General features: G+C 43.6%; 2 protein-coding genes across 2 annotated transcripts in view; one reads left to right on the top strand and one right to left on the bottom strand.

Moving 5' to 3' along the window:
- Nucleotides 1-1,578: 1,578 nt before the first annotated feature.
- Nucleotides 1,579-18,932, bottom strand: LOC115065523 (translation initiation factor IF-2-like). Its single transcript, XM_029547187.1, has 2 exons — nt 18,652-18,932; nt 1,579-2,655 (listed from the first exon to the last, which is right to left on the bottom strand). Exons 1-2 carry the CDS (start codon nt 18,930-18,932, stop codon nt 2,100-2,102), a joined length of 837 nt encoding a protein of 278 aa, XP_029403047.1. The 3' UTR covers nt 1,579-2,099.
- Abhd3 (abhydrolase domain containing 3) overlaps nt 18,766-24,788 on the top strand; it is a 56,689-nt gene continuing 50,666 nt past the window's right edge. Inside the window, exons 1-3 of the mRNA XM_021214967.2 lie at nt 18,766-19,092; nt 19,459-19,622; nt 20,898-21,080. Coding sequence (XP_021070626.1) covers nt 18,931-19,092; nt 19,459-19,622; nt 20,898-21,080 — 509 coding nt within the window. The 5' untranslated portion in view covers nt 18,766-18,930. The remainder of the gene's footprint in view (nt 19,093-19,458; nt 19,623-20,897; nt 21,081-24,788) is intronic.

The following is a 24,788-nucleotide window of genomic DNA, read 5'->3' as shown; positions in this document are numbered from 1 at the left end:
ACAGCTACAGTGTACTTATATATAATAAATAAATAAATCTTTAAAAAAAAAATATATATATATATATATACAAGAAACAGGTTAATAGTGGCTGCCCTTTAGAGTTATGCATACACATCCTTTCAGTGCATAGAAACCAGCTAAAACAAACACAATTTCCAGCTGGGTCTGGTGACCCATGTCTGTAACCCAGCATTTGGGGAGGCTATAGCAGCAGGATTAGGAGTACAGAGCCAGCCTCAACAGCACAAGAGTCCAAGAACTTCTCTTTAAAAATGAAACAAAATTTTATAAATTGCTAGTTCAAAACTGAGTTAGCTCATGGTAACTTTCTTTCTGCTGGTAGCAGTAACTATCCATTTAAAGATTGAGGCTTTGCCCAACTGATTATCTTAGTAGCATCTTATTTAGAAATTCTGAAACATAATGTAAGTTCAATATGATCTTCCTAAATGAATACAGTTATCAAGAATAGATCTGAGCCAGGCGTGGTGGCGCACTGCACGCCTTTAATCCCAGCACTCGGGAGGCAGAGGCAGGTGGATTTCTGAGTTCGAGGCCAGCCTGGTCTACAGAGTGAGTTCCAGGACAGCCAAGGCTACACAGAGAAACCCTGTCTCGAAAAACCATAAAAAGAAAGAAAGAAAGAAAGAAAGAAAGAAAGAAAGAAAGAAAAGAAAAGAAAAGAAAAGAAAAGAAAAGAAAAGAAAAGAAAAGAAAAGATCTAAGTTAAAGTAAATTGAAATAAATTTTATTTATTCTGTGAGAGCAACTCTTAAGTTTGTCATATAAAAAACAGTGTCAATAACTCATAGACGCCTATAATGGAGTAAGCCAAGACTATCACTAACTCTCAGAATAAATATTTAGAATTTTAATGTTATTGGGACAGGATGGTAACCAGATTGGGGGAAAAAAAAAAAAAAAAACGGCGTTTCCTATGTCTGTTCTCCTCTTGGAAAAAGTCTCTCTCTCTCTCTCTCTCTCTCTCTCACACACACACACACACACACACACACACACACACGAACACACGCACGCGCGCGCGCACACACACGAGCTCAACAGCTCACAGTGTCCCCCTCTATTACTACAAAGATATATAATTAAACAATTTCGATGAAAATACATTTTCAAGTCTCAAGTAGTATTTACCAACTTAAGTCATTCTGTGTCACAGGCAGGAAGAAAAGAAGCTAGCTCAACAAAGCAAAGGCAACCAAGAGACGGACCCCGAGCAACTCCACACCATATGGCAAGGCAAACCTCCCACTAGACAGTTAAAACTTGGTAGCTGATTAATATCAACGCTTATTAGACAGCCTCTCCGGCCCCTGCCTTAGAACAGAAGGAAATCTGTTGTCTGCAATGCCTTTCATCTAGGAAACCTGAAAGCATCCTGGTAATGGACATTCTGTGAGTTGAGAAGGATGTCCTATTCTGGAAGTTGTTTACCGGGCTTGGAAGCTCAAACTCCCCGTGACCCGGCACTGCACAGCAGGGCAGCCGTTTCATGGCTGCGCTCGCCCCTTCCTCCCGAGCGTTTAGCCCCAGGCCCGCTGGCCCCGCTTACCGGTGGGCGCGCTGTCCAGGATGCGCAGGTCGTAGGCCCCTGAGCAGCGGTAGTTGGCGGCCGTGCCGTTGTCCCACACCACCACGACCTCCTCCGGGCTCTCGAAGCTCCGGACAGTGCCTACATGGCCCTCGCCGCCGTCCTGCTTGCCCCACTTCCAGTCCGGGCCGCGCACTACGCGGGCGCCGACCCCCTCCACCATCACTCGGTTGTTGCGGGAGTTACTCATTGGGGCCCGGACGGTGGGCGCCGCCGCCGGCGGGGGAATCGTGAGAGAACTGGGCCCGGGCCGCACTCTGGACGCCGGCGGGGGCGGCAGCGAGCCCCGCGGGCCGTGGGGCCGACTTACCGGGGCGGCGGCGGCGCGGTCCACGAGCAGCCCTTCGCCCGGGCCGGGCCGTGGCCGTCGCGGCCCCCGCTCCGACTGGAGGCCCGCCCGCGGAGGCTCGCAGGCGTTGGACTGCAGGCCGAGGGCGAGCGGTCGTGGGCGGGGGCTCTGCCGCTTGCCCCGGACTCCCCGGCCGGGCTACAGCGACGGCCGCCAGCAAACCTCGCTCTCCCCCGGCCGGGAGCGCGGAGGGCCGGGGGAGGCTCGCCCGGGTGCGGCGGCGAGCGCAGCGGGAGGCCAGGCGAGCCGCCGGCCCTCAGCGGCCCCCGGACGCTCACTCGGGCCTGGACGCCCGGGAGCCGGCTCCGCGATGGGCAGCGGCGCTAGCGGCCGGCGAGCGGCCGGAGCCGGGGCCCCGGGGCCCGCTTCCCTCAGCCCCCGCGCACGCCGCCGCGCTCCGCCCCGCCACCGAGTCCCCGCCGGGCGAGAGCGGCTCCACATCCGGGTACAGCCGCGTCCAGGCCCGAGCGGCGCCTCCCGAGGAACTGCGAGGTGCTCCTCAGCGACAACGGGATGGGAAGGGTTTGGGGGAGTCGCGCGATCCAGGAAAAGGGGGAAGGAAACGGATCGCTGAGCGGCCCCTGGACGCCGAGGGAGTGCGCATGCGCACGGCCAGGCTCTCGGAGACCGAAAGCTCCTCCTCCGTCTGGAGGAGTCCCTGGAGTGACTCGGATGGTACGGTGCTTCCCATTGGCTGAGAGGAAGAAGGGCTGGAAATGAGGCTAAAGGAAGAGTGAGGAGAATGAAAAACAGGTTGCTGTTCTGCTAATGTCAGAGTTGATGATCCCCGGTGTACTGGGTGTGAATTGAGGATTGCACACTCTTTTAGGCTTCTTTTCCAACGAGAGCGGGAATAGGGCCTATGACAGCACAGATTAAAGGTGACTTGTACAAATGACAAACATTTTAAACCACAGTGGGTGACTGGTGGTGTTTTTAAGCCTTCTGAAAGATGTGCCTGGACTTAACTGCGGTCAGGATAATAAGCGGACGCCACTCTTCATATTATGATTATAGCTGGGACCTCAGGTAGTACTATGTCCAATTTTCTGAGGAACCACCGGACTGATTTCCAGAATAGTTGTACCAGCTTGCAATCCCACCAGCAATGGAGGAGTGTTCCTCTTTCTCCACATCCTTACCAGCATCTGCTGTCACCTGAGGTTGGGATCTTAACCATTCTGACTGGTGTGAGGTAGAATCTCAGGGTTGTTTGGATTTGCATTTCCCTGATGACTAAGGATGTTGAGCATTTCTTTAGGTGCTTCTCAGCCATTTGATATTCATCAGTTAAGGATTCTCTCTTTAGCTCTCTTCCCCATTTTTTAATAGGGTTATTTGACTTTCTGGAGTCCATCTTCTTGAGTTTTTTATATATACTGGATATTAGTCCCCTATCTGATTTAGGATTGGTAATGATCCTTTCCCAATCCGTTGGTGGCCTTTTTGTCTTATTGACAGTGTCCTTTGCCTTACAGAAGCTTTGCAATTTTATGAGGTCCCATTTGTCAATTCTTGATCTTACATCACAAGCCACTGGTGTTCTATTCAGTAAATTTTCCCCCTGTGCCCATGTGTTCAAGGCTTTTCCCTACTTTCTCTTCAATTAGTTTCAGTGTATCTTGTTTTATGTGGCGGTCCTTGATCCACTTGGACTTGAGCTTTGTACAAGGATATAAGAATGGATCAATTCGCATTCTTCTGCATGCTAACCACCAGTTGAACCAGCACCATTTGTTGAAAATGCTGTCTTTTTTCCACTGGATGGTTTTAGCTCCTTTGTCAAAGATCAAGTGACCATAGATGTGTGGGTTCATTTCTGGGTCTTCAATTCTATTTCATTGATCTACCTGCCTGTACCAATACCATACAGTTTTTATCACTATTGCTCTGTAATACAGCATGAGATCAGGGGTGGTGATTCCCCCAGAATTTCTTTTATTGTTGAGAATAGTTTTCACTATCCTGGGTGTTTTGTTATTCCAAGTGAATTTGCAAATTTCTCTTTCTAACTCTATGAACAATTGAGTTGAAATTTTGATGGAGATTTCATTGAAATCTGTAGATTTCTTTTGGCAAGATGGCCATTTTTACTATATTAATCCTGCCAATCCATGAGCATGGGAGATCAAAAGTGGCTCTTTAAGACTCATGGAGTCTAGGCTAGCCTCAAACTCCCTTTTTAAAAAAAAAAAAAAATGCTAAAAAAAAAAAAAAAAAGAAAAGAAAAAGAAAAAAATGCTGTATTCCACATTTTGCATGTTTCCCTATAAAACGGACATTATAAAACAATAGTTCAAATCTCTAAACAAGTTTTCATGTTCTCTTCTATCAACTTAGATTACTCCTGCATCCCTAGGCGTTTACACTGGTACCTTCTAGAATCGATGTGAGTCATCATGGATGTTACTATATCATGTACATAAGTTTATCTTCCATTTTTTAAGGAAATTGGTGCCATTTAAAACTTAAGAGATTACTACTCTTCTGAGCACAGGTAAGATAAATCAGTCCTTGCTGGGCATGATCACACATCCCTTTAATCAAAGCCTTCTGTAGGCTGAAGCAGGTGGATGCTTTGCTCCACATGATATCTCAGGGTTTCGTGTTGTTCATCCACCATCCCCTAAGATGGATAATGGAGAGAGGGAGAAGACAGAACAAGCATTCTTAAGATCCTTACTCCAAATGCTGCCGTTCATCATCTAGAACTCAGGTCCACCTGCTTGAGAGAGAGAGAAAATGTAGCCTAGCTGAGTTCTTACTATTCACTTTTGAAAACTGAAATCACTCTTAAGTAGTCAAACAGCAGAAATTTAATATAGCGGATTAACTGCAAAAAGTGTTGGAAGAGGTGCAGAAATGAAGAGTCAGCAGTAAACTATCAAGTGCCGTCCCTTGGTACTAGAGAAGCAAAAGAGAGTGTGGTACAGGAACCACATGGCTACCGCTGAAGCTGGCTAAGTAGCTCCTCCTGTTGGTAGAACTGAGTATTCTGCAGCCACCCAGGGTCTCTTATTCACACTAACACTGAGACAAGGAGTCCAATACCACCTACCACTGTCACTACCTCTGTGTGTCCCCTTCTCCCTGGGGTGACTGTCCCATGAGGACAAAGGGCACAGAGTCAACAAACAGGATTTCTGACGGCCTACGAGTATGACACACTGGCACCAGCTTTGGAGAGACAGACTAACTGTACTTGGGATGAATCAAGGATTATATAGTTTTAGGGTTCAGGGCGGGCAAAAGTCATTGGCTGAAGGCTAAGATATTGAGATGCCTTATTAGCATAGGGAAGCATTCCAGGAATCTCAGGTGCTAGCTGAATGGCTTCTTATCTGAAGAAAGGAAGGGAAACCTGTAATGTAACCAAGGCCATGTGACATTCTACAGTTATAGGGTATGGAGTTTGGTATCCCTCAGGTTGAGAAAAGGAAGCCTCACTGGTTTCTTTGGAGACTCAGGTTATAATGACGTTTTGCTGGTGTGGACAGATGAAAGAATGTTTTGCTGGAGCAGAAGCAGTTGAAAGGATGTTTTGCTAGGCAAACACACCAAGGGATGCATGGAGTTTAGAAAGAATATAAATATGACCCCACAGACAGTGGGAGCTTGAGCATTGGTTCGCTTTGCTCCACCTCACTATTCTTCACTGCCAACATGCATGTATTGGTCCACCTTACATTGCGTTGCCGAGTTTCGATTGTGGTGACTTCATAGAAACTCACCAAAAACTTGTGTTTTGCTACTTGGTTGATTGGTGAGCCTCTCAGTTTCTTTTGGATTGAGTTGTCCTTGCTGATTCCTGTGTGGTGTCTATCCAGTGTACTGGGCTGCAGCTGCTGATTCATGTTTGGTGTTTGCTACTGGCTCGGACTGAGAATAACAAAGACCGGAATCACCCCAAAAACTATTTCTAAACAGATCCACTTCCCCCGTATCCTAATAACTTTTCTTTTCTACTACCTCTGGAGAGTGGTGGGCTAGAGGAAAGGTTGAACCTTTATTAAAGTAGATTGTGAAAAAATATATGTCTACAGGAGTTCACCATTTTGCACCAAGTTCAGAAGGCCATCCAGACAATGGTAGACTTTGACCTTAATTAGCAGGGAAATATACCCCTACCAGAGACAGGGCTTGTGAATACAGGGCATACCCGGATCCTGCAGCTGCTGGAACTGGCTTGCCTGTGTGGATACATAGAAACTGCCAAAAATCTCCCTGTATTAGTTTTCTTTCTACTGCTGCAATCTCCATGACTAAGGTGACTTCCAGAAGAAAGGGTTGTCTGGGCTTACAGGGCATCTTGACAGCAGGTGGGACATGGAGACTAGAAATGGATACTGAGAGCTGAGGGCTCACATCTCAAGCAGGAAACATAAACTGAATTTGAAGTGACACAAAATATTTAAACTTGGAAAGCCTACTTCCAGTGACATTCCTCTTCCAATAAAGCCACCACTCTTAGCCACCCCAAAAAACACCACCAATTGGAAACCAAGGTTTCAGATCCAAGACTGGGGAGGGAGCACATATAACCCGCCACTGCTCCAGCAGAAGCAGGATGAAACTTGGTTTCTCTCTCCTTCCTTCTCTTGCAATTATCAAAAGGAGCCTACTATATCAGGTGTTCAGCAGTGTTGTGACCGTTCTACCAAACTTAAACTTCCATATAAACAAAGTAACATCATGCATGTTCAATTTGAACATCATCCCAGTGAACCTTCCAAGAGTGTGGGAGCAGCAAGACTCCTGAACTCCCAGCTCCCTGCTGCTCACTTCCTGTGCACTCTGCTCGGTGACTGTGTTAGTGAGGGTTCTCTAGAGGAACTGATAGAACAAATATATACATATACATATACATATACATATACATATACATATACATATACATATACATATACATATACATGAAAGGGATTATTAGGATGGTTTACATGCTATGGTCCAGCTAATCCCAACAATGGTTGCCTATGAAAGGAAGGTCCAAAAATCCAATAATTGTTCAGTCCCATGAGGCTGGATATCTCAATTGGTCTTCAGTGCACAACGGAATAATGAAGAAATTGCTCTAATGGCAGTGGAGGAATGGACTTGCTAGCTAGGAAGGTGAGAGCAAGCAGGCAAAGAACAAAAGCTTCCTTCTTCTATGTCCTATGATTTGGAGAAAGAGCATCTTCAGGTCAATAGCTGTGATAGCTCGAGCTGCCTAATAGTAATGGAGCCACATTTAAAAAGCAGCTACAACTGACTCACCATCTGAGTCAACCCAAAGTAATACACAAGTCATCCTCCTGTTCAGTCTAAATGGGCAACTTAAGCAGGAAGGTGACAGGAACCATTATCCCCTATGATTCATGTCTTTGATGGTGGCACTTTCTTCACTTCTCCCAAGTATATGATATCATGACTTGTTTCAAGGGAAGAAAGGATAGTTAAAAGACTTATTTGAACTTTATTACTAAAATATCTCACTCATAAATCAGAAAGTCAGTATGTCAATCACTCTGATACCCAAGTATGTCTAGTCCAACTGCATATTCTTTCAGAAGCCAGAGAAGTTGCCTGTCACTCCAGGTAGTTGGGAAACTGAAGCCTGAAGAACACTTGAGCCCAAGAACTCAAGGCCAGTCTGAGCCATGCAGACTGTGTGGTGGCTGGAATGAGAACGGTCCCCATAAGCTCACATGTTTGAATGCATGGTTCTCAGTTAGTGAAATTGTTTGAGAAGTATTAGGAGATGTGGCCTTGTTGAAGGAGGTGTGTCACTGAGAATGAGACTTGAAGTTTGAAAAGCCCATACCAGGCCCAGTCAATTTCTCTGTCCCCTCTCTGCCCTCATCTTGTAGATCAGATGTTAGCCTCTGGCTGCTGCAAGCCTCCGGCAGCTGCACACTGCCATTTTTCCTGTCTACTGCCACACTCCCTACAATGACGATCAAGGTCTAACCCAATCAAATGCTTCCCTTTATAAGTTATCTTTGTCATGATGTTTCATCATAGCAATAGAGTAAATACCCAGTCTTAAAATAAAACAAGCAGAAACCCTCAGAAACCAAAGGAGTAATTATAGTTGGTTCCCTAGAATTACTGTATTGTACTGGAGTCAAAACTGGGTTAATCATAACTTCCTAAGCCACCCCTGACCTACAGGCATCAGCATCCTCATTGCCAGTCGGTAGGGATTCTTCTGAGGGGAATCTCCTTTCCTTTGTGTCCTTTTTGGGGGTGGGGGATGCTTTGTTTTGTTTTGTTTTGGAGAAGAAGGAAGAGAATCACAGGATAGACACAAATATGTGACATGGTCCTTCTCTTGGGGAGCTCTCTGTCAGCTTATGTCCAGAGACTAGCTGAAGGCCTCTGAATATGGCTCAAGTCAGATCTGTGCTTACCAGAGTTGGGAGTTTTTCTGATTCCACAGATCAAAAATTACTTAAATAAGGTACATATCTACTTCATTCACTGTAATTAATAGCCCCAACCCCGATATTGGAGCCTTAATGATGTCATTACACTGATTAGCTAATTGACCCTGGCACTTCCCCCTACTCTTCTAAAGTCTTGTGTGACATAATAATGACCTTTTTGGTGTTTGGTTTTATTGTGCTTGTTCACACATGGAAACCACGGCTTCACCTATCTGGCCAGGCGCTCTACAAAAAGCTGCACATTTATCTCTGACAAACCACTTTTAAGGTTGACTTTAGATTGTCATACTGTCTTGATTTGTTTTGTATGGGGGTGGCTCGTGTGCTTGGCTATTTGGCTTATGTTTTGAGGCAGGATCTAACTAATCCCAGACTGCTAATCCCAGACTGACCTCTAACTCATAATCCTCCTGTCTCAGCCTTCCAAGTGCTGTGATTACTGGCACATGCCACCAGGCCTGATTAGATAGCCATTTTGTAACTTGAAACTGAATATAATCCTAAATGATTCAAATGTTTTTGCCTTCAGATGTTTTTCTGTTTGTTTGTTTTTGTTTTGTTTTGTTTTGTTCAAGACAGGGTTTCTCTGTATAGCCCTGGCTGTCCTGGAACTCACATTGTAGACCAGGCTGGCCTCGAACTCAGAAATCTGCCTCCCTCTGCCTCCCAAGTGCTGGGATTAAAGGCGTGCGCCAGCACTGCTCGGCACCTTCAGAAGTTTTGTCTGCACGTATACCTGTGCACCACATGTGTGCCCAGTGTTTTTGGAGGTCCGATGAGGATCTTGGACCACCTGGGACTAGAATTACATAGTTATGAGCTATCAGGTGGATGCTGGGAACTTAAAGCAGGTGTTCTAGAAGAGCAGCCAGTGCTATTTATTAATTGCAGAGCCATCTTTCCAGTCCCTATTTCAAATTCTTAATATATTATCATGTATATTAATATATTATTTCAGAAATGCATTCTTTGGTGATTTCCTTTCTCTTCATTCCTAAAGTTATTTTATTTAAACAATAAAAAATATTTTTGTGGGGTTGGAATTTTATTTTAAAAGATAGAAAATTTTATTTAAATTGGCTTAAATGAATCCTTTGAATCATATAAAAAGAAAAAGAAAAACTTTTGAATTCTGGGCAGTGGTAGCATATACCTTTAATCCTAGCACTTGGGAGGCAGCCAGATCTCTGAGTTCAAGGCCAGCCTGGTCTACAGAGTAAGTTCCAGGACAGCCAGAACTACATAGAAACCCTGTCTTGAAAAGCAAACAAAACCTCTTGGAAATTGTGACTCATGTGTGTTGATTTAAGAGTCTAGGCAACATCTCTAGGACAAAGGTTCCTCAGTCCTCAGTTGTGCCTTTCCTTGTCTTGGCTTCCTGTGCGTGCACTTTCGTCCTTACCAGTAGAAGCTCTAGGGAGCAAAGGAGGTTCTTTCCCTACAATCTCAGCAGCAGTATCTTTTTGACATGATGAGTCTAAAGAGATTGTGTACATATGCTTTAGTCAAACTCCGGGATCACAACAAGCATGGGTTTCATGTCTTCTTTTAAGTTGGATGTGATGTTACCTCACCCCCAAACACCAGATACAAGGAGAGCAAGTCAAATGTTCAAGAATGAACTATTGGAAGAGGAACAATTAGGTCAGAACATGTCACACAATACCTAAGCTGGAATGCTTTGCATTCCCAAGCAGGTTGGCAGAACCATCTGAGGTTTGCGACAGTGTCAACTGTTGGAGCAAAATGAGTGGAGTGAGCGATGGAGTCAGACACTTTGTTTCTAGTTTGGTGTTCTCTCTATAGCTTCAACAAATCACCTAACTTCCGGGTCTCCAACTACCTCACATGCAAGACAGAGGTTAGGGGTGGATTGCAGGGTGAGAGGTGGACTGCAGGGTTAAAGGTGGACTGCAGGGTTAGGGGTGGACTGCAGGGTTAGGGGCGGGCTGCAGGGTTAGGAGTGGACTGCAGGCTTAGGGGTAGGCTGCAGGGTGAGGGGTGGGCTGCAGGGTTAGGGGTTGGCTGCAGGGTTAGGGGTGGACTGTAGGCTTAGGGATAGGCTGCAGGGTTAGGGTTGGAATGCAAAGTTAGGGGTGTATTGGGAAATGAACATGAGTCTTTAGGGACCACAAAGGAAATGTTATAATTTTAAAATATTTGTGCATCTCCAGGGATTTTAACTGAGGTGGGGACCCATTACATGGACTGGGATCATACACTGAATAAAGAAGAGAGCAAAAACTGAACACCAGCCCCTCCTACCTCCCTCAACTCTCTTCTCTGTTCTGCTCTCTCGCTCCCCTTTTCCCATCTCCCTCTTTTCTCTGAATCCTGGCTTAGATACTGGCCCCCTCCAGTGCCTGCCACCACCCTGCCCTTCTCATGAGGAACTGTGTTCTCTCACTGTGAGCCAGGATAGATTTTTTTTCCTTAGGTTATCTTCTTAGACATTTTGTCACAGCAATAAGAAAACTACTGTACCATGACTGGAACTTGCTGTGTAAACCAGGTTGGCCTCAAACCTGTTCCCCTTGCTTCTGCCTCACAAGTTGGAATTGTAGAACTGCATCACTGTGCCTGATCACTGCTGATATGTTGCTCTGGGGCATCACAGCATCTAGTACTTGAGTAATAGATTTCCACTGCTAAAAATTTTGCCTAAAAAAAACTTTATTTTTTTTCATAACAACACAAGTAGACTAAGCCACCATCTCCTTTACAAACAAGGCCCCAATTTTGTTGAGACTTCATATACCCTGTTGATCCATGTGCCTGACTAAAGACAGACTTTCTCAAAAATCTCATAAAGGTAGTGTGGCCATGTGGCCCCGTTCTATAGAGTTAGGTTTAAGCAGGTCATTGAGCGAGGCATCTGAGATCACTCCTCACACAGGTGACAGTCCCTTCTAATACCTGCCCTTTCTACCTGCCTGCAATACGGGGAGAGTCATAGAAGAAGCCACAAGACCATATGTTAAGCAATAGAAAATGGCATCTTGAGACACTGAAGACATTCTTTGAGTTGCCACCAACACCCTACATTACCTGCCTTCACATGAAATAAAAACAGGGCCCTATTATCAACCCCCTTATGTAAGCTGTATAGAATACCACAATATTCTTTCAAGATATTTAGATATTATTTAGAAGGCAGATAGACCAATAAGTACATGGGGACATGTGATTAGGAATAGATTTGCAAGATTATAAAGAGTTAGCTTCTTTAACTAATAAGAAACATTCAGGGTAACAAGAAAGACAGACAAGCCAGGTGTGGTGGTGCACGCCTTTAATTCCAGCACTCGGGAGGCAGAGGCAGGCGGATTTCTGAGTTCGAGGCCAGCCTGGTCTACAAAGTGAGTTCCAGGACAGCCGGGCTATATAGAGAAACCCCGTCTCGAAAAACCAAAAACCAACCAAACAAACAAAAGACAGACAAATAGATAAAGTACCATAGAATGGAAATGAATGATAAGACTGTATCAATTAATTGTTGCTTTATAAACCACAGATACAGTGATTTCACATTTGTTTATCATCTCTCAGTCTCTGTGAATCAAGACTCCAGATATGATTAGCTGGACCTTCTGCTCATAGCTGTAGTGGAATCTTAAGTTTGAGGTCTTCTTCCAAGCTCACAAGGTTGTTTACAAAATGAATTGGAACTCATGGCAGCTGATTCTTCAAGGCCAGCAGTCAAGCCTCTGACTTCTTCTACTCCTGATTTAGATTTCTTCTTTAAAGGACTCAATTGATTAGATCACATCTGCCCAAGATAATCTTCCTTTTGATAACTCAAAGTCAACTGACTAGAGACCTTCAATTACACCTGCAAAATCCCTTTACCTTTGTCATATGAAGTAATAGTCATTTGAATGATACTCCATCACAGTCACATATCCTGACCCCCTCATCCAGAGGAGGGGATGAAACAGAACGGTATGTATCAGAGAATGAAATGAGAATGGCCCCACTGGTTCAAATTTTTGAATACTTAATTCCCAGTTGGTGGAACTATTTGGGAAGGATTAGGAGATGTGGCCACTGGTGGGGTGAGCATTGAGGCTTCAAAAGCCCATGTCATTTCCAATGTGCCTCTATGTGCACTGTTTACGGATCAGGATGTGAGTTCCCAGCTGTCCCTGCCACTATGCTTTTGCTCCACCATCATGGATTATAATTCTCTAAATCAGTGGTTCCCAACCTGTGGTCGAAATCCCTTTGGGGATTGCATATCAGATATCCTGCATGTCAAGTATTTATAGTATGATCAATAACAGTAGCAAAATTTCAGTCATGAAGTAACAACAAGGTAATTTTATGGTTGGGGTTACAACATGAGGAAATGTACTAAAGGGTCACAGTATTAGGAAGTTGAGAGCCACGGGTCTAAACCATAAGCTGAATTAGATGCTGTCTTTTATAAGTTGTCTTGATCATGCTATTCAGTCATGGCAATAGGAAAGTAAGACACCTTGTGAGGGTACAGTGATTTTTGAGGCAGGAAAGGACATTGCCTCCACCTGGGTTGCAGTTCCAAGTCTCCTTTCCAAGGACTATATCCACTTGGTCACATAGTGTGTGTACAGCTAAGCCTGAGGAAATCCAATTTAGAAGAGTTGCCTTGCTAAGAATGATAAGGCATTGCATACGTATTATTCCACAAGTCAGGAAGCAAAGACAAAAGTATTGCCACCTTCCAAACTCCAGGACAGTCAGGGCAGGCAGGAGGGTGGATAATAATATTTAAAAGAAAATTACGGGACTAGAGAGATGGCTCAGCGGTTAAGAGCACGGACTGCTCTTCCTCAGTTCAATTCCCAGCAACCACATAGAGGCTCACAACCATCTACAATGGGATCCGATGCCCTCTTCTGGTGTGTCTGTAGACAGCTACAGCATATTCATCATATATGTGAAATTAATAAAATCTTTACAAAGAAAAAAAGAAAATTGCTTCTTTGCATGAAGGGAAGTAGAGGAATTAAGCTGTAGCTCTGAGAAGATCTGTGTCTTAGTCATTGTATTTATAATCTGTATCTGCCTGTCTTCCATCCTTTCTCTCTCCTTCCTTTTCTCCTTCCTTCCTTCCTTCCTTCCTTCCTTCCTTCCTTCCTTCCTTCCTTCCTTCCATGCCTCATAAAAAGCATGTCCTTGGCATTTTCCTGGGGAAAGAACATCATTCTCTGCTTCTCTCTCTCCCTCACCCTGCTAGGCCATTAATCCTCTACACAAAGGTATTCCCAAATGATGACAGTCACCTTGGAGGAAGGAGGGATAATTTTTCTCCCTATTATGGATACAGCTTGGCTCTGAATCTAATAAACAAATTAGCGTTGAGAGAAGCCATGCACACATTTCTACTTAAGACTCCAAACATCAGCGTGAATGTACAGACTGGAGTGAGGTCCAAGGCCCCAGACTAAGCTGACCCTTCTTCTCTAAGCCTCCTGGGCCACATAGGCATCCTTTCTCTCATCCTTTCTCTCTGTAGTTTAACTCCGCTCATCTTGGGGATTTTTTCATCCTCACTTCTTAGAGTAGAGAGAATCTATAGCATATATGTTAAGTGTATGTCTATATGTAGTATATGCCTATGGTGAATAGTCTCTATGTCTAAAGTTAGGCTGAGGCAGGAAGACTACTACGAGTTCAAAGCCAGTAAGGGTTTCATAGTAAGACTGTTTTTTGGTTTTGTTTTTTTTAAGGATTTATTTATTTTATATATGAGGGCTCTATCTGCACGTACACGTGCATGCCAGAAGAGGGCATCAAATAGACGGTCATGAGCCACCATGTGGTTGCTGAGATTTGAACTCAGGACCTCTGGAAGAGCAGCCCGTGCTCTTTACTGCTGAGCCATCTCTCCAGCCCCAGTAAGATCTTTTTTTTTTTCTTAAAAAACAAAACAAAACAAAACAAAACAAAGAAGGTAGTGCCTGTCAGTTCAAATCATAGTGCTCATGTTAGGACTGTGATTATAACAATAAGATACAGAGCTAAAATTGGAGGTCACAGTATTTCACTAACAAAAAGCACATTAATTTAAAGACACTTGTTATTTCTCATAATAATTTGTACAGGACTATAGCATATTTTTAATTTAGTAAAACCTGATTTGTTTTCATTGCTTATGTTTCTCTGTTCTGGAATCCTCTGTAAATACAAACCATAAGCTCTTCTTTACTGGATTTTGTTGCTGACTTGTTACAGACCCAAGAAGGGTTAAGATACAGGATGCACCCTATTGCAAATAGAAAACCATTGCTAAGAGATGTCACTCTTCCTCATAAACCCTCAGAGAACTCATATGAGAGTTCAGAAATTCATCTTGAGCTACTTCATATATTCAAATGGATGCAGATAGAAACAATTACAGATATATGGATAGTATACATGTATATGTAGCTGAGTTCACAGTATCACTAAAGGCAATGATACTCCCATGGAATTGGTTATATCATTCTTGATTTTATAAAAGAAAGAATGCCAGGCGGTGGTGTGCATGCCTTTAATCCCAGCACTTAGAGGCAGGCGGATTTCTGAGTTCAAGGCCAGTCTGGTCTACAAAGTCAGTTCCAGGACAACCAGGGCTATACAGAGAAACCCTGTTTCAAAAAAAAAATCTAAAAAAGAAAGAATGAACCATGGCTCTTTAGAGAAGTAGCTAGCTTAAGGCATTGGACAGGGGAATAGCCTGTAATAGTACTAGAAATAATCCATTGTGGGTCTAGACAGTAAAGAATTTCTTAAACAACAGAAGAGGGCTGACCAAGAGAGTTTGTAGCCAAAATGAAAGAGCTTCAGTGGCCAAAGTCCAAAGTAAGGGTGCCAAGATGCCAAATGTGACAACTTGAATTCAATCCCTAGAACCCACATGGTGGAAGAAGAAAACCTGCTCCTGCAAGTTATCTTCTGACCTCTATATGTGTACCTTTCCATGGGAGCAACCATACACACACACACACACACACACAAACACACACACACACCACACACTTACTCACTCAATCAGTCCATATAATAAAACTTAAAAAAAATAATGTTCTTGGGGACTATAGTCCAACTATAATTAAGTAAATACACTTGAATAAATAAATATATATTAATTATAAATATATATTATTTATATATATTAATATAATATATATATTATATATATGCTGGGCGTGGTGGCCCATACCTATAATTCCAGCAGTGAACTCCAAGTCAGTCTTGACCACAGAGGGGAATCATGTCTTGAAAACAAAACAAAACAAAAAATGTAAAAGTTAGGCTCTAAGCAAGCGTTTCCACCCAACTTGAAGCTTTCAGTATGTGTCTGAATTTCTGCTTTTTTTTTTTTTTTTTTTTTCAGTTCTGGGCATTAAAACCTGGCTGTCATATATCCAGCCCCCTGTATCTTCATCACTGATAAAACCTGACACATATGTAGTTGCTTCTGAACAAAGGGACTCCTTAACAAGAACAAAGCCATGGAGATGAGCCAAGAAAGCCTGTTGGAAGACACTGAACAAGAGTGAGTCTATCAAAAACCGTTCAATAATGTGGCCTACATACCTGACTGGCCACAGGCTTACTCACTCATCTTTTCCCCATTGTAAGCGAGGAGTTCATTCATCTCACAAATAGTCAGCATTTGTGCACCTACCACCAGAAAGGTCTTTAAAATAAATTAAAGGGCAAGAATTCAAAGTCCCAATTCCCTCTCCCCCTCCAGTTGGCCTATATGGCACAGAAAGAGGAGAAAGCACCTAGAATGTTGATGTGGGTATTTAGGCCAGGCTAAACATAACTTACTAAACCCAGAGAGCTGCATAGATGCCCAACAGGGCAAGAAGGGAAGTGCTACTAACATTCTGCTACCCTGGGTGAGGCCACAGATAGATTCAAGCCTGTGCCATCACTGTGAGCTTTGTGTATTCTCCACAGTTGGAGACATAGCTCATTGATAAAGCACATACATACTATGAACAAGGCCACACATTCCAGTCCTCAGCACCTGAAACTGAAACCAAAGCAAAAATTCTCAAATCCCATCCTCTAAGATATGGGAATTGATGAGTTAGTTTCCTATGAAATCAAGGAATAGTGCTTATAGACTATTAGCAAGGTGACATGGCACAGATTTGCCTCAGTCTTCCTTGTTTTATATATTCTGTACAGGGTGCTCATAGAACTCCACCCACACACCCTCACCTTCACAGATCTTACTAGACAGCAAAGACATTCCTTCAAAGTTTAGAAGACAGGGTACTTCTGTGGTTTAGTTTTAACCTTGAAACAATATTTACTAATACTGTTCTCTTTGACCTTTGTTATTACTTGCATGTGATACAAAAACATGATACAAAATTTAAAAGGTATAAAAAGTTATTTAATGATAAGTCAATTATGTTTTTCATATCTACCTGCCTATTTTCACTCTCTAGAATCATCCATTCTTTTCTCTTTTGTTTTTTTTCTGGAATTATATATACTTACATATATATAATATGTGCTACATGTTATATATACATATATAACATATGCTATGTTATATATGCTATAAACATATAATATGCTATATTATGTAATATATGCCATATAACATATAGTATGGCATATATGACATATCATATACTATATATACAATATATAAAATATATAGCATATATCAACATGTTATATATAGCATATATCAAATATTGTTATAAATAATATATTATTTATATTTTATGTGATATATTTATTATTTTATGTAATATAAATTATATGTGCCATATAGTATATGGTATATATTAAATATAATATATATAAAAGGTAGATTTTCTGTATTTTTAATAATAGTACATTTCAATTAGATATGCTATATAGCATATAGTATATATTAAATATAATATATCTTAAAGGTAGATTTTCTGTATTTTTAATAATAGTACATTTCAATTAGATATGGTATGGTATATTTCACAAAGTTTGCAGTGATTTTGTCCCTATTTAAACCTTGCCTTCCGTTAAATCTTGGAATGTTTTGACTTTGAGTCAGCATTCGGGAGGCAGACATAGGACTGTTGCAAGATCTGGGCCAGCCAAGCCTATATAGTAAGTTTCAGGCCATCCATGGCTACTTAACAAGAAACTGCCAAAATAAATAAAATAAAATAAAATAAAATAAAATGTTTTCAGCCTTCCTGTTAGTAGTATGCCTTTTTGTGAGATATATGGAAGTTTTAAGTTTAACAGTTATTCTGCGGACCAACTCCAGTAAGCTTTAATGACCAAGGCAAAGCCAAGTATAGTGCTCACTTCCAACCCATCTCATTTCCCAGTGAAGAGATCACTAACTTACAATCAATCCTAACTTGTTGACAACACTTTATTATTTCATAACTATTAGGATCCCAACACAAAAAGGTGCTGACTGTCCGCAGCAACAGACAGACTGGTTACCGTGACTCGATCCCTATAGATTACACATGTATGGCTATTTCATACTGTAGTCCACAAATACAAGTACCAAGTGCTGCTATAAACATAGGCGCTCTATAGCTAGGGATGTAGCTCAGTTGGTGGAGTGCTTGCCTAGCGGGCCCAGAGCCCTGAGTTCTATCCCCTGCAGGGTATAAACTTAGGTTGGTGACTATCCCAGTTTGGCTGATGATCCCAGCACTAGGAAGGTGAAAGCAGGAAAATTTTAAGTTCTTAACTACATAGTGAGTTCAAGTTCAGCCTGAGCTACCTAAGACTCTGTCTTTAAAAAGAAAAAAGCAATATATTCAATAATTTAGAACTTTGTGACATTTTTTGTAGTCTCAGCAGCCCTTAACCTTTGCTGTTTCCTCGTTTAATCTTGCCACCCTTGTTTCAGATATCTTCACCCTCAGACTTCTGTTATGTTACCACAAACACGCCTAACAGAGTCTACTTCATAAATGGTTTCCTGTGCACATCCTAGGTAGCCATACACCTGTGAGTTAATTAACCAGCCACATGATTGCATTCTATTACCAGGACCTGCCCCTTTCTAGACTTAGTTCTCATTTAATAGCTCTTAGTATTTAAAAGATTCACCGGGAGATTGAAAGTCCAGCGTGATTGTCTTGCAATTGATGGGATGTTTTTTCTTTAAACAGTCTCCCTAGGGATGCAAGCTCCAATGGGACAGAGGATACTCTCCCTGCGTTGTGCAAGCTCTCCTTCTATGTCTGCTTTGGATTCTGAAGCAAGTGCTGGCCCTCTGCAAACTGCGGCCTCCCGAGCTGGGCCGAGCCTACCAATTCAAGGTCAAGTGGCGGCCCAGCCTGTTTTCGTCTAGCTCGCGTGCTCTCTCCTGGCTCTGAAGGGACACTGGGGGTCCCTGCCTCCGGGCATTCCAGCTGGAGTCTGGAAGGTTCGCAGGTAGGGAGGGACTGAACGGGACGGGCCACGCCTCCCGGGCGGCTGTTGGCTGAGGCAGAAGCCGTGCTCCACTCCGTAGGCGCCTCCTCCCGGCGTCTCCGGTCCCCCGCGCTCCGGCGAGCGGGCCTCCGCTGCAGTTGAGCCGGGCTCGCACCATGCAGCGCCTGGCCATGGACCTGCGGGTGCTGTCCCGGGAGCTGGCGCTCTACCTGGAGCACCAGGTTCGGGTCGGCTTCTTCGGCTCGGGCGTGGGCTTGTCGCTGATCTTGGGCTTCAGCGTTGCCTATGCTTGCTACTACCTGAGCAGCATTGCCAAGGTGAGCCGGGGGCGGGGGCAGGGGAGCGTGGCGGGCCCCGGGGACCCGCGGTTGCGCAGGCGACCCTAGCCTCCCGCTGAGGTTCAAGGTCCTGCCCCTAGGTCCTCCCGGCCTCGGTCCGGCCTGCACAGCTGCAGTACTTCGGGAAGGGCACCCAGACTCTTTTCGTCTTTCTCCCGGGATGCGACTGAGCGCAGATTGGGACTGTTGTGATTATGAATTCTGTGCGTCAGTCTCCGGGGAGATGGAATCGGAGGGCTCGCTCGTGGCCTTCGGGTGGGGACACTGCTAAGTCCACTGGTTGCTAGTTTACGACCGCCGTAAACTTTGTTCTGGACCCCCTACCGATGCTGCTTCTCCCGGCAGAAACCCCAGTTAGTGATTGGAGGGGAGAGTTTCAGCCGCTTCCTACAGGACCACTGTCCCGTGGTGACAGAAACCTATTACCCGACGGTCTGGTGCTGGGAGAGCCGAGGACAGACATTGCTGAGACCCTTCATCACTTCCAAACCCCCGGTGCAATACAGGAAGTAAGTGAATGTCCATCTTGAGATGTGTCTTCTAAATCACAGGTTTGAATTCCCGCTTCCAGTTCTTAGTTAATACACCCGTGGTTAACAAAAAGAAACAATGTTAAAGAGACCAGAAAATAGGAGGGATGCGGGTCTACCCACCTACCTCCAACTGCAGGAAAATAGTCAACTATTGCCCCTCCCCACTTTTTTACTTTGTTTTGTCTCCTTTTCATCCTAATGTGAATGGACAGAATGAACGTCCTGGCTTATTTCTGGGATGTGAGAACCTCTTTGGGGGGGTGGGGGAGGGAGCAGAGGGGAGCTGCGTTACTGTTTTCCAATTTGTCCTTGAAGACCTAGACACCTTGATAAGATGCACTGATGTATTCACATGTGGACGGCCCTGGGATAGGGTTAGACAGCTGTCAATAACATTAGGTTTTGTGTGTCTCCCTACAAAAGAACTCAGTAATAAGCGCATGGGTTTTTGAGGATAATGTCTTTGAGGTGTTGCAGACATGGACGGGGACATATCTAACCAGGGGATTTAAATGGTGTCTGTTACTAATTTCCCTGAGTCATCTAGTCTTTCCAGAGTTCCTCCCCCCCCACCCCCTTGCCAATTTGTACTTTTGGGCCCACAGATGCTATGTGAGAAGTTGTTAAAGAAGCAGATTTTTCAAGGTACTCAGTTAGGGGCAGCATCAATGAGTCAAGAGTTGTAGCATAGAACCAGTCAGCTCTGGACTTTCTCGTAATTCCCTGTCGGTATCTGTATGACCTCAATCAAATAGGGGTTAAATGCTAGGCATCTGAGAGTAATAAGGAAATAATTAATGTAGATATATAAAGGGCTATGTGTGTGTGTGTGTGTGGTACCACAGATAAATCAAAAAGCCACACTCCCACCCAAATATTTGAAGTTCTTTGAAGCTTTTTTAATTAAAATATTTTATTGATTCTTTGATAGTTTTGTTCATGTATATAATTCATTTTTACCACATTAACACACACACACACACACACACACACCAATTACCCTAATATCCCCTTTTGGAGTTCACTTTTTTTTTTTTACCTATTACTTTTATTGAGGCTGCTGAAAATATGGCATTAATCTTCATAATATTTTTGTAATGAAAGGAGGTGACTTTTGTAGCTATGTATATATTTGCAAATGTAGGTTAAGTTATTTTGAGATGACCAGATAATGTCATATTTATAGAATGAAAACACCAAGATGCAACTGAAAGGACTGCTCAGTAATGCCTTTGGAACTGTCACTTGCAGTGAACTCATTAAAACTGCAGACGGAGGACAGATCTCACTGGACTGGTTTGATAACAATAACAGTGCGTGCTATGTGGATGCCAGCACCAGACCTACTATCTTGCTCTTGCCTGGCCTCACTGGAACAAGCAAGGAATCCTACATCCTTCATATGATCCATCTCAGTGAAGAATTAGGATACAGGTACCTGGGAAAGATTGTTTCCTGTTTTTCACTTAATTCTTACAAATATGTTAATATTTCAGGCTGAGTGATCATGATGGAGCACACCTGTAATCCCAGCAAAAGGAGGCAGAGGCAGGTAGACTTCTGTGAGTTCAAGGCTAGCTTACTCTTTGTAGGAAGCTCTAAGCTATTAGGGTACATAATCACAACCCTCATCCCACCACCACCACTGGTGGTCCATGCCTTTAAAGCCTACCACTTGGGAGGCAGAGTGAGTCCAGAATAGGCAGGGCTACACAGAGTTCCCCCCCCCCCTTAGGTGTATACCTCTCTCTTTCCCTCTCCCTCTCCCCCACCCCTTTCTCACACACACACCTTCATGGATAAATAAAGCAATCTCCTAAACTATTACTTATTACTTACATCTGATTCTTTTGTCTCCCTTTCCTAACTGATCACCTCACAGGAAATGATTCTTAGCATACTAACCACATGAACAAATGAAATTAGAGCTTCCTTCCCCAACACCCCCCCCCCAACGTACAGCTGCAGCTCCCGATGGAGCAGTGCTATGCTGAACAGCATCTCCAAGCTCCTGAGACGGTAAACAGAGACTCTTATACCACACTTTGAATTTGGACCTTAGATTTCTGATCTTATCTGCCTAGCTTAGGTCCAAGTGTAAAAAATGCTCAGCATCAGCTTGTAGGTCATCCTTATTTTTCCACAGGCAGTCAGTTCCTTTTTTTGTGCACCTGAATTTGCAGGTGCTTGTGGCTGGTAGCCAGCTGATACCACAGCATTTTTGAGCCACCATTATTCAACTTAGCCACAAGGTACAAATTTTCCATGTGACTTAGCAGCTTTACATTTCAGATTCAGCTCCAGAGTCTTAAAGCAGGGTGATTAGGAAAATAGTGGGGTGTGTGTGTGTGTGTGTGTGTGTGTGTGTGTGTGTGTGAATGTATGTGTATTAAATCTTTCTTAGCTGATGGTAATATTGCAATGGTACAGTCTGTGACTTGTGTTTTAGAGTCAACTCTTGCTAAAGTAGAAACACTTGTTTGTATGAAAAACTAAGGCAGAATTTATGTGAATAAAAACATTTTGATGTTAAGAGGGAAATGGCATACTAGAAAATTCTGTTTTAACAAGTTAACTCTGATCTTACACAGGCAAAGCCTCTGCTGTCCGTGAAAGAGCATTCTCTCAGAAGCTCAGATACAATGTTGCTAGGAAGTAGCAAGAATCTCTGATTGTTTCATTTTTAAACAACATCCAGTTAAAACATTTGTTTCTAATTTACTTCTCAAACTTGGTCATTCTAAAAAGCTGGGGGTCTACAAAGCTCCTCCCCACTCCAATTTTGAGACTGGATCTCATGTAGCTCAGGCTAACCTCAAAGTTAAAATGTAGCCAAAATGTAAGGAAGGCAACAAATAATCAGAAACCTTGTATTTTTCTCTGGGACCTTGTGAGACAGAGAAGGCTCTGCCAGTTCCTTGACTGCAGCTGGAAGAACTATTCAAGGATGACCTTGAACTTCTGGATCTCCTGCTCCAGCCTCAGTGTTGCAACTACGCATTTGTCCCTACTCTGGGTTCAGGAGGATATGCATACCTGACCCAGGGTTTCATGTGCACTATGTGAGAGTAAGGCGTTGTGGGCTGAATCAAACTGGCCTTTGCCTGGAGCAGGAAGGAAGCAAGCAAGCCCTTATCAGGGAGCTCATCAGTGACCTTGGGGCCTAGAACCATTTCTTTCTAATTGTCAAGAGTCTCCTATCTGGCTGAGGAAATGGCTCAGCCAGTGCAGTTCCTGCATAGTAAACATGAGAATCTGAATTCAGATACTCAGAATCCACTTGAAAAAGTGAGCTGGGGACTGGAGAAGTAGATCAGCAGTTAAGAGCACTAGCTACTCTTGTAGAGGGCCAGGTTTAGTTCCCAGCACCCACATGGCAGCTCATAGCTGCCTGTAAAGCTAATTCTAGACTCTCTTCTGAGCACGTGGGCACCAGGCATGCAACATGGTACACATACATATATGCTAACAAACACTCATACACATGAAATAGAAATAAATAAATCTTTTTTTAAAAAGAAAAAAAGTCTGGACACAGTGATGTGTTCCTGTAACCCCAGCACCAGGGAGATGGAAGCCAAGCCCTGAAAGTCATTAGACCAGCTAGTCTACTCAGGTTGATGATCTTCAGGCTCACCTAGACACCCTTGAAAAACTACTCGCAGATAGTGACTGAGGAAAGGCAGCCGGAATTGACCACTTTCTTCCACTCACGTGTACCCACATGCATATACCCATACTAATAAGTACATGCAACACGTACAATCAGAGTTTCTGGGTTCTACAAATAAAGCCTTGAGAAAAAAAAATTCAAGTCTCTGCCTTAAGTTGGAGAGACTGTATCAGTTAGCTTTGTCATTTAACAAACCCTCCCAGCACTTAGTGGGTTAAAACAACTGCTCTGCTCAGTCCCAGGGGTGGGCAGTTTGGGCTAAGGTTGCTGCAGGTATTTTAGGGTCTTGGCCAGGATCATTTGTGCATATGTTGTCAGCTGTCGAGACAGCTAGATGCTAGGGCAGGGAGGGGGGGCGGGGGGCCCTCAGCTGGGGCTACTCAGCTCAGCCGCCATGGTGCTTCACCTGCATGCAGGTTCACCCTGAACTGCTCTGTTGGTGGAAGAAGGTTTCTGAGCACAGAAGCTATCGTGGCCTCTGCCCAGCTGAGAACTCCCACAGTATTCCTTCTGCAACATTCCAACAGTCAGACCAGAGCAAATCAGATGGTCCTCTCAGAGTCAGTGAGCGGGGATTGAGAATTACAAAATGTTTTTCAGTTTCACCACAGAGCACAGGGAGTTTCAGAGACCCCTGAAGTGAAACGTAAACCCAAAAGCTTGAAAGAAGGCTGTGCTGTGTTCTAAAGAGGCAAAAAAGGAGCTCAGTTACTGGGGGTGTGGCTGGGGATTTGACAGCTGACAAAGCTTTGTAAGCCCTAGATGGGCTTTCAAGTTAAACCTGGACTCACAGGTCAGGACCGCCGCTTACAGAGTATTCCAAGCAGTTAACTAATTCCCCCCTTCACAGTTCTCTCTCCTACTTCAGAGAACTTAGTTGGAATGTACACAGTACTTGTTTGTGCAAAGTGTGTCTGTAGAAAAGTTTGTCTTCCTTCTTTCATCTTCTGGTGTCTCTTCAGAGTAGTAAATTTTATAATTTAGAAGCACAAGCCACACACAGCTCATTTCCTTTGAGGAACATGTGGACATCGGTATAATGTCTCCTAATACAGAGTTTTGTTGACAGAGATAAACATCCTTGTGATGCCAGCATCTGTCTCTGCTTATTACCTTATGTAAAAGAGGGTGCTTGGGCGGGGCATGAGTTCTGTCAGGTCAGCAGGGAACTTTGGATGCTGTCTGGTAAGATACTGAGAGACATTAGAGGGAATCTAACTCCCAGTCTATGGGTGAATGAAACAGAAAGGTTTATAGTCGATGTAAACACATTTTCCACTCACTCAAAATCAATGATTGATGGGAAGGAAACTAGGCCAAAGTTTATGTAAGATAATTATGAGCACAGGTGTTCCTAACAAGGTCAAAAGTGAGACTTAGAAGGAGAATATTTGATCTGCCATTGTGACCATCTTATGACCGTCTTCACACTTAGAAGGAATAATATTTGATCTGCCATTGTGACCATC

The sequence above is a fragment of the Mus pahari genome, chromosome 15 (genome assembly GCF_900095145.1).
Source record: "Mus pahari chromosome 15, PAHARI_EIJ_v1.1, whole genome shotgun sequence".
In the NCBI taxonomy this organism is placed as follows: domain Eukaryota; kingdom Metazoa; phylum Chordata; class Mammalia; order Rodentia; family Muridae; genus Mus; species Mus pahari.
The sequence above is the reverse complement of the archived record's forward strand: the minus strand, read 5'-3'. Positions and strand labels throughout refer to the sequence as shown.

What these genes read in the sequence shown, in the direction of transcription:
- LOC115065523 (XM_029547187.1), bottom strand. Translation starts at nt 18,932, where the DNA reads ATGGTGCGAGCCCGGCTCAACTGCAGCGGAGGCCCGCTCGCCGGAGCG. An exon ending in CGCCACTTGACCTTGAATTG is followed by an intron (nt 2,656 to 18,651) that starts GTAGGCTCGGCC and finishes TCTTCCTCTCAG; the next exon opens with CCAATGGGAAGCACCGTACC.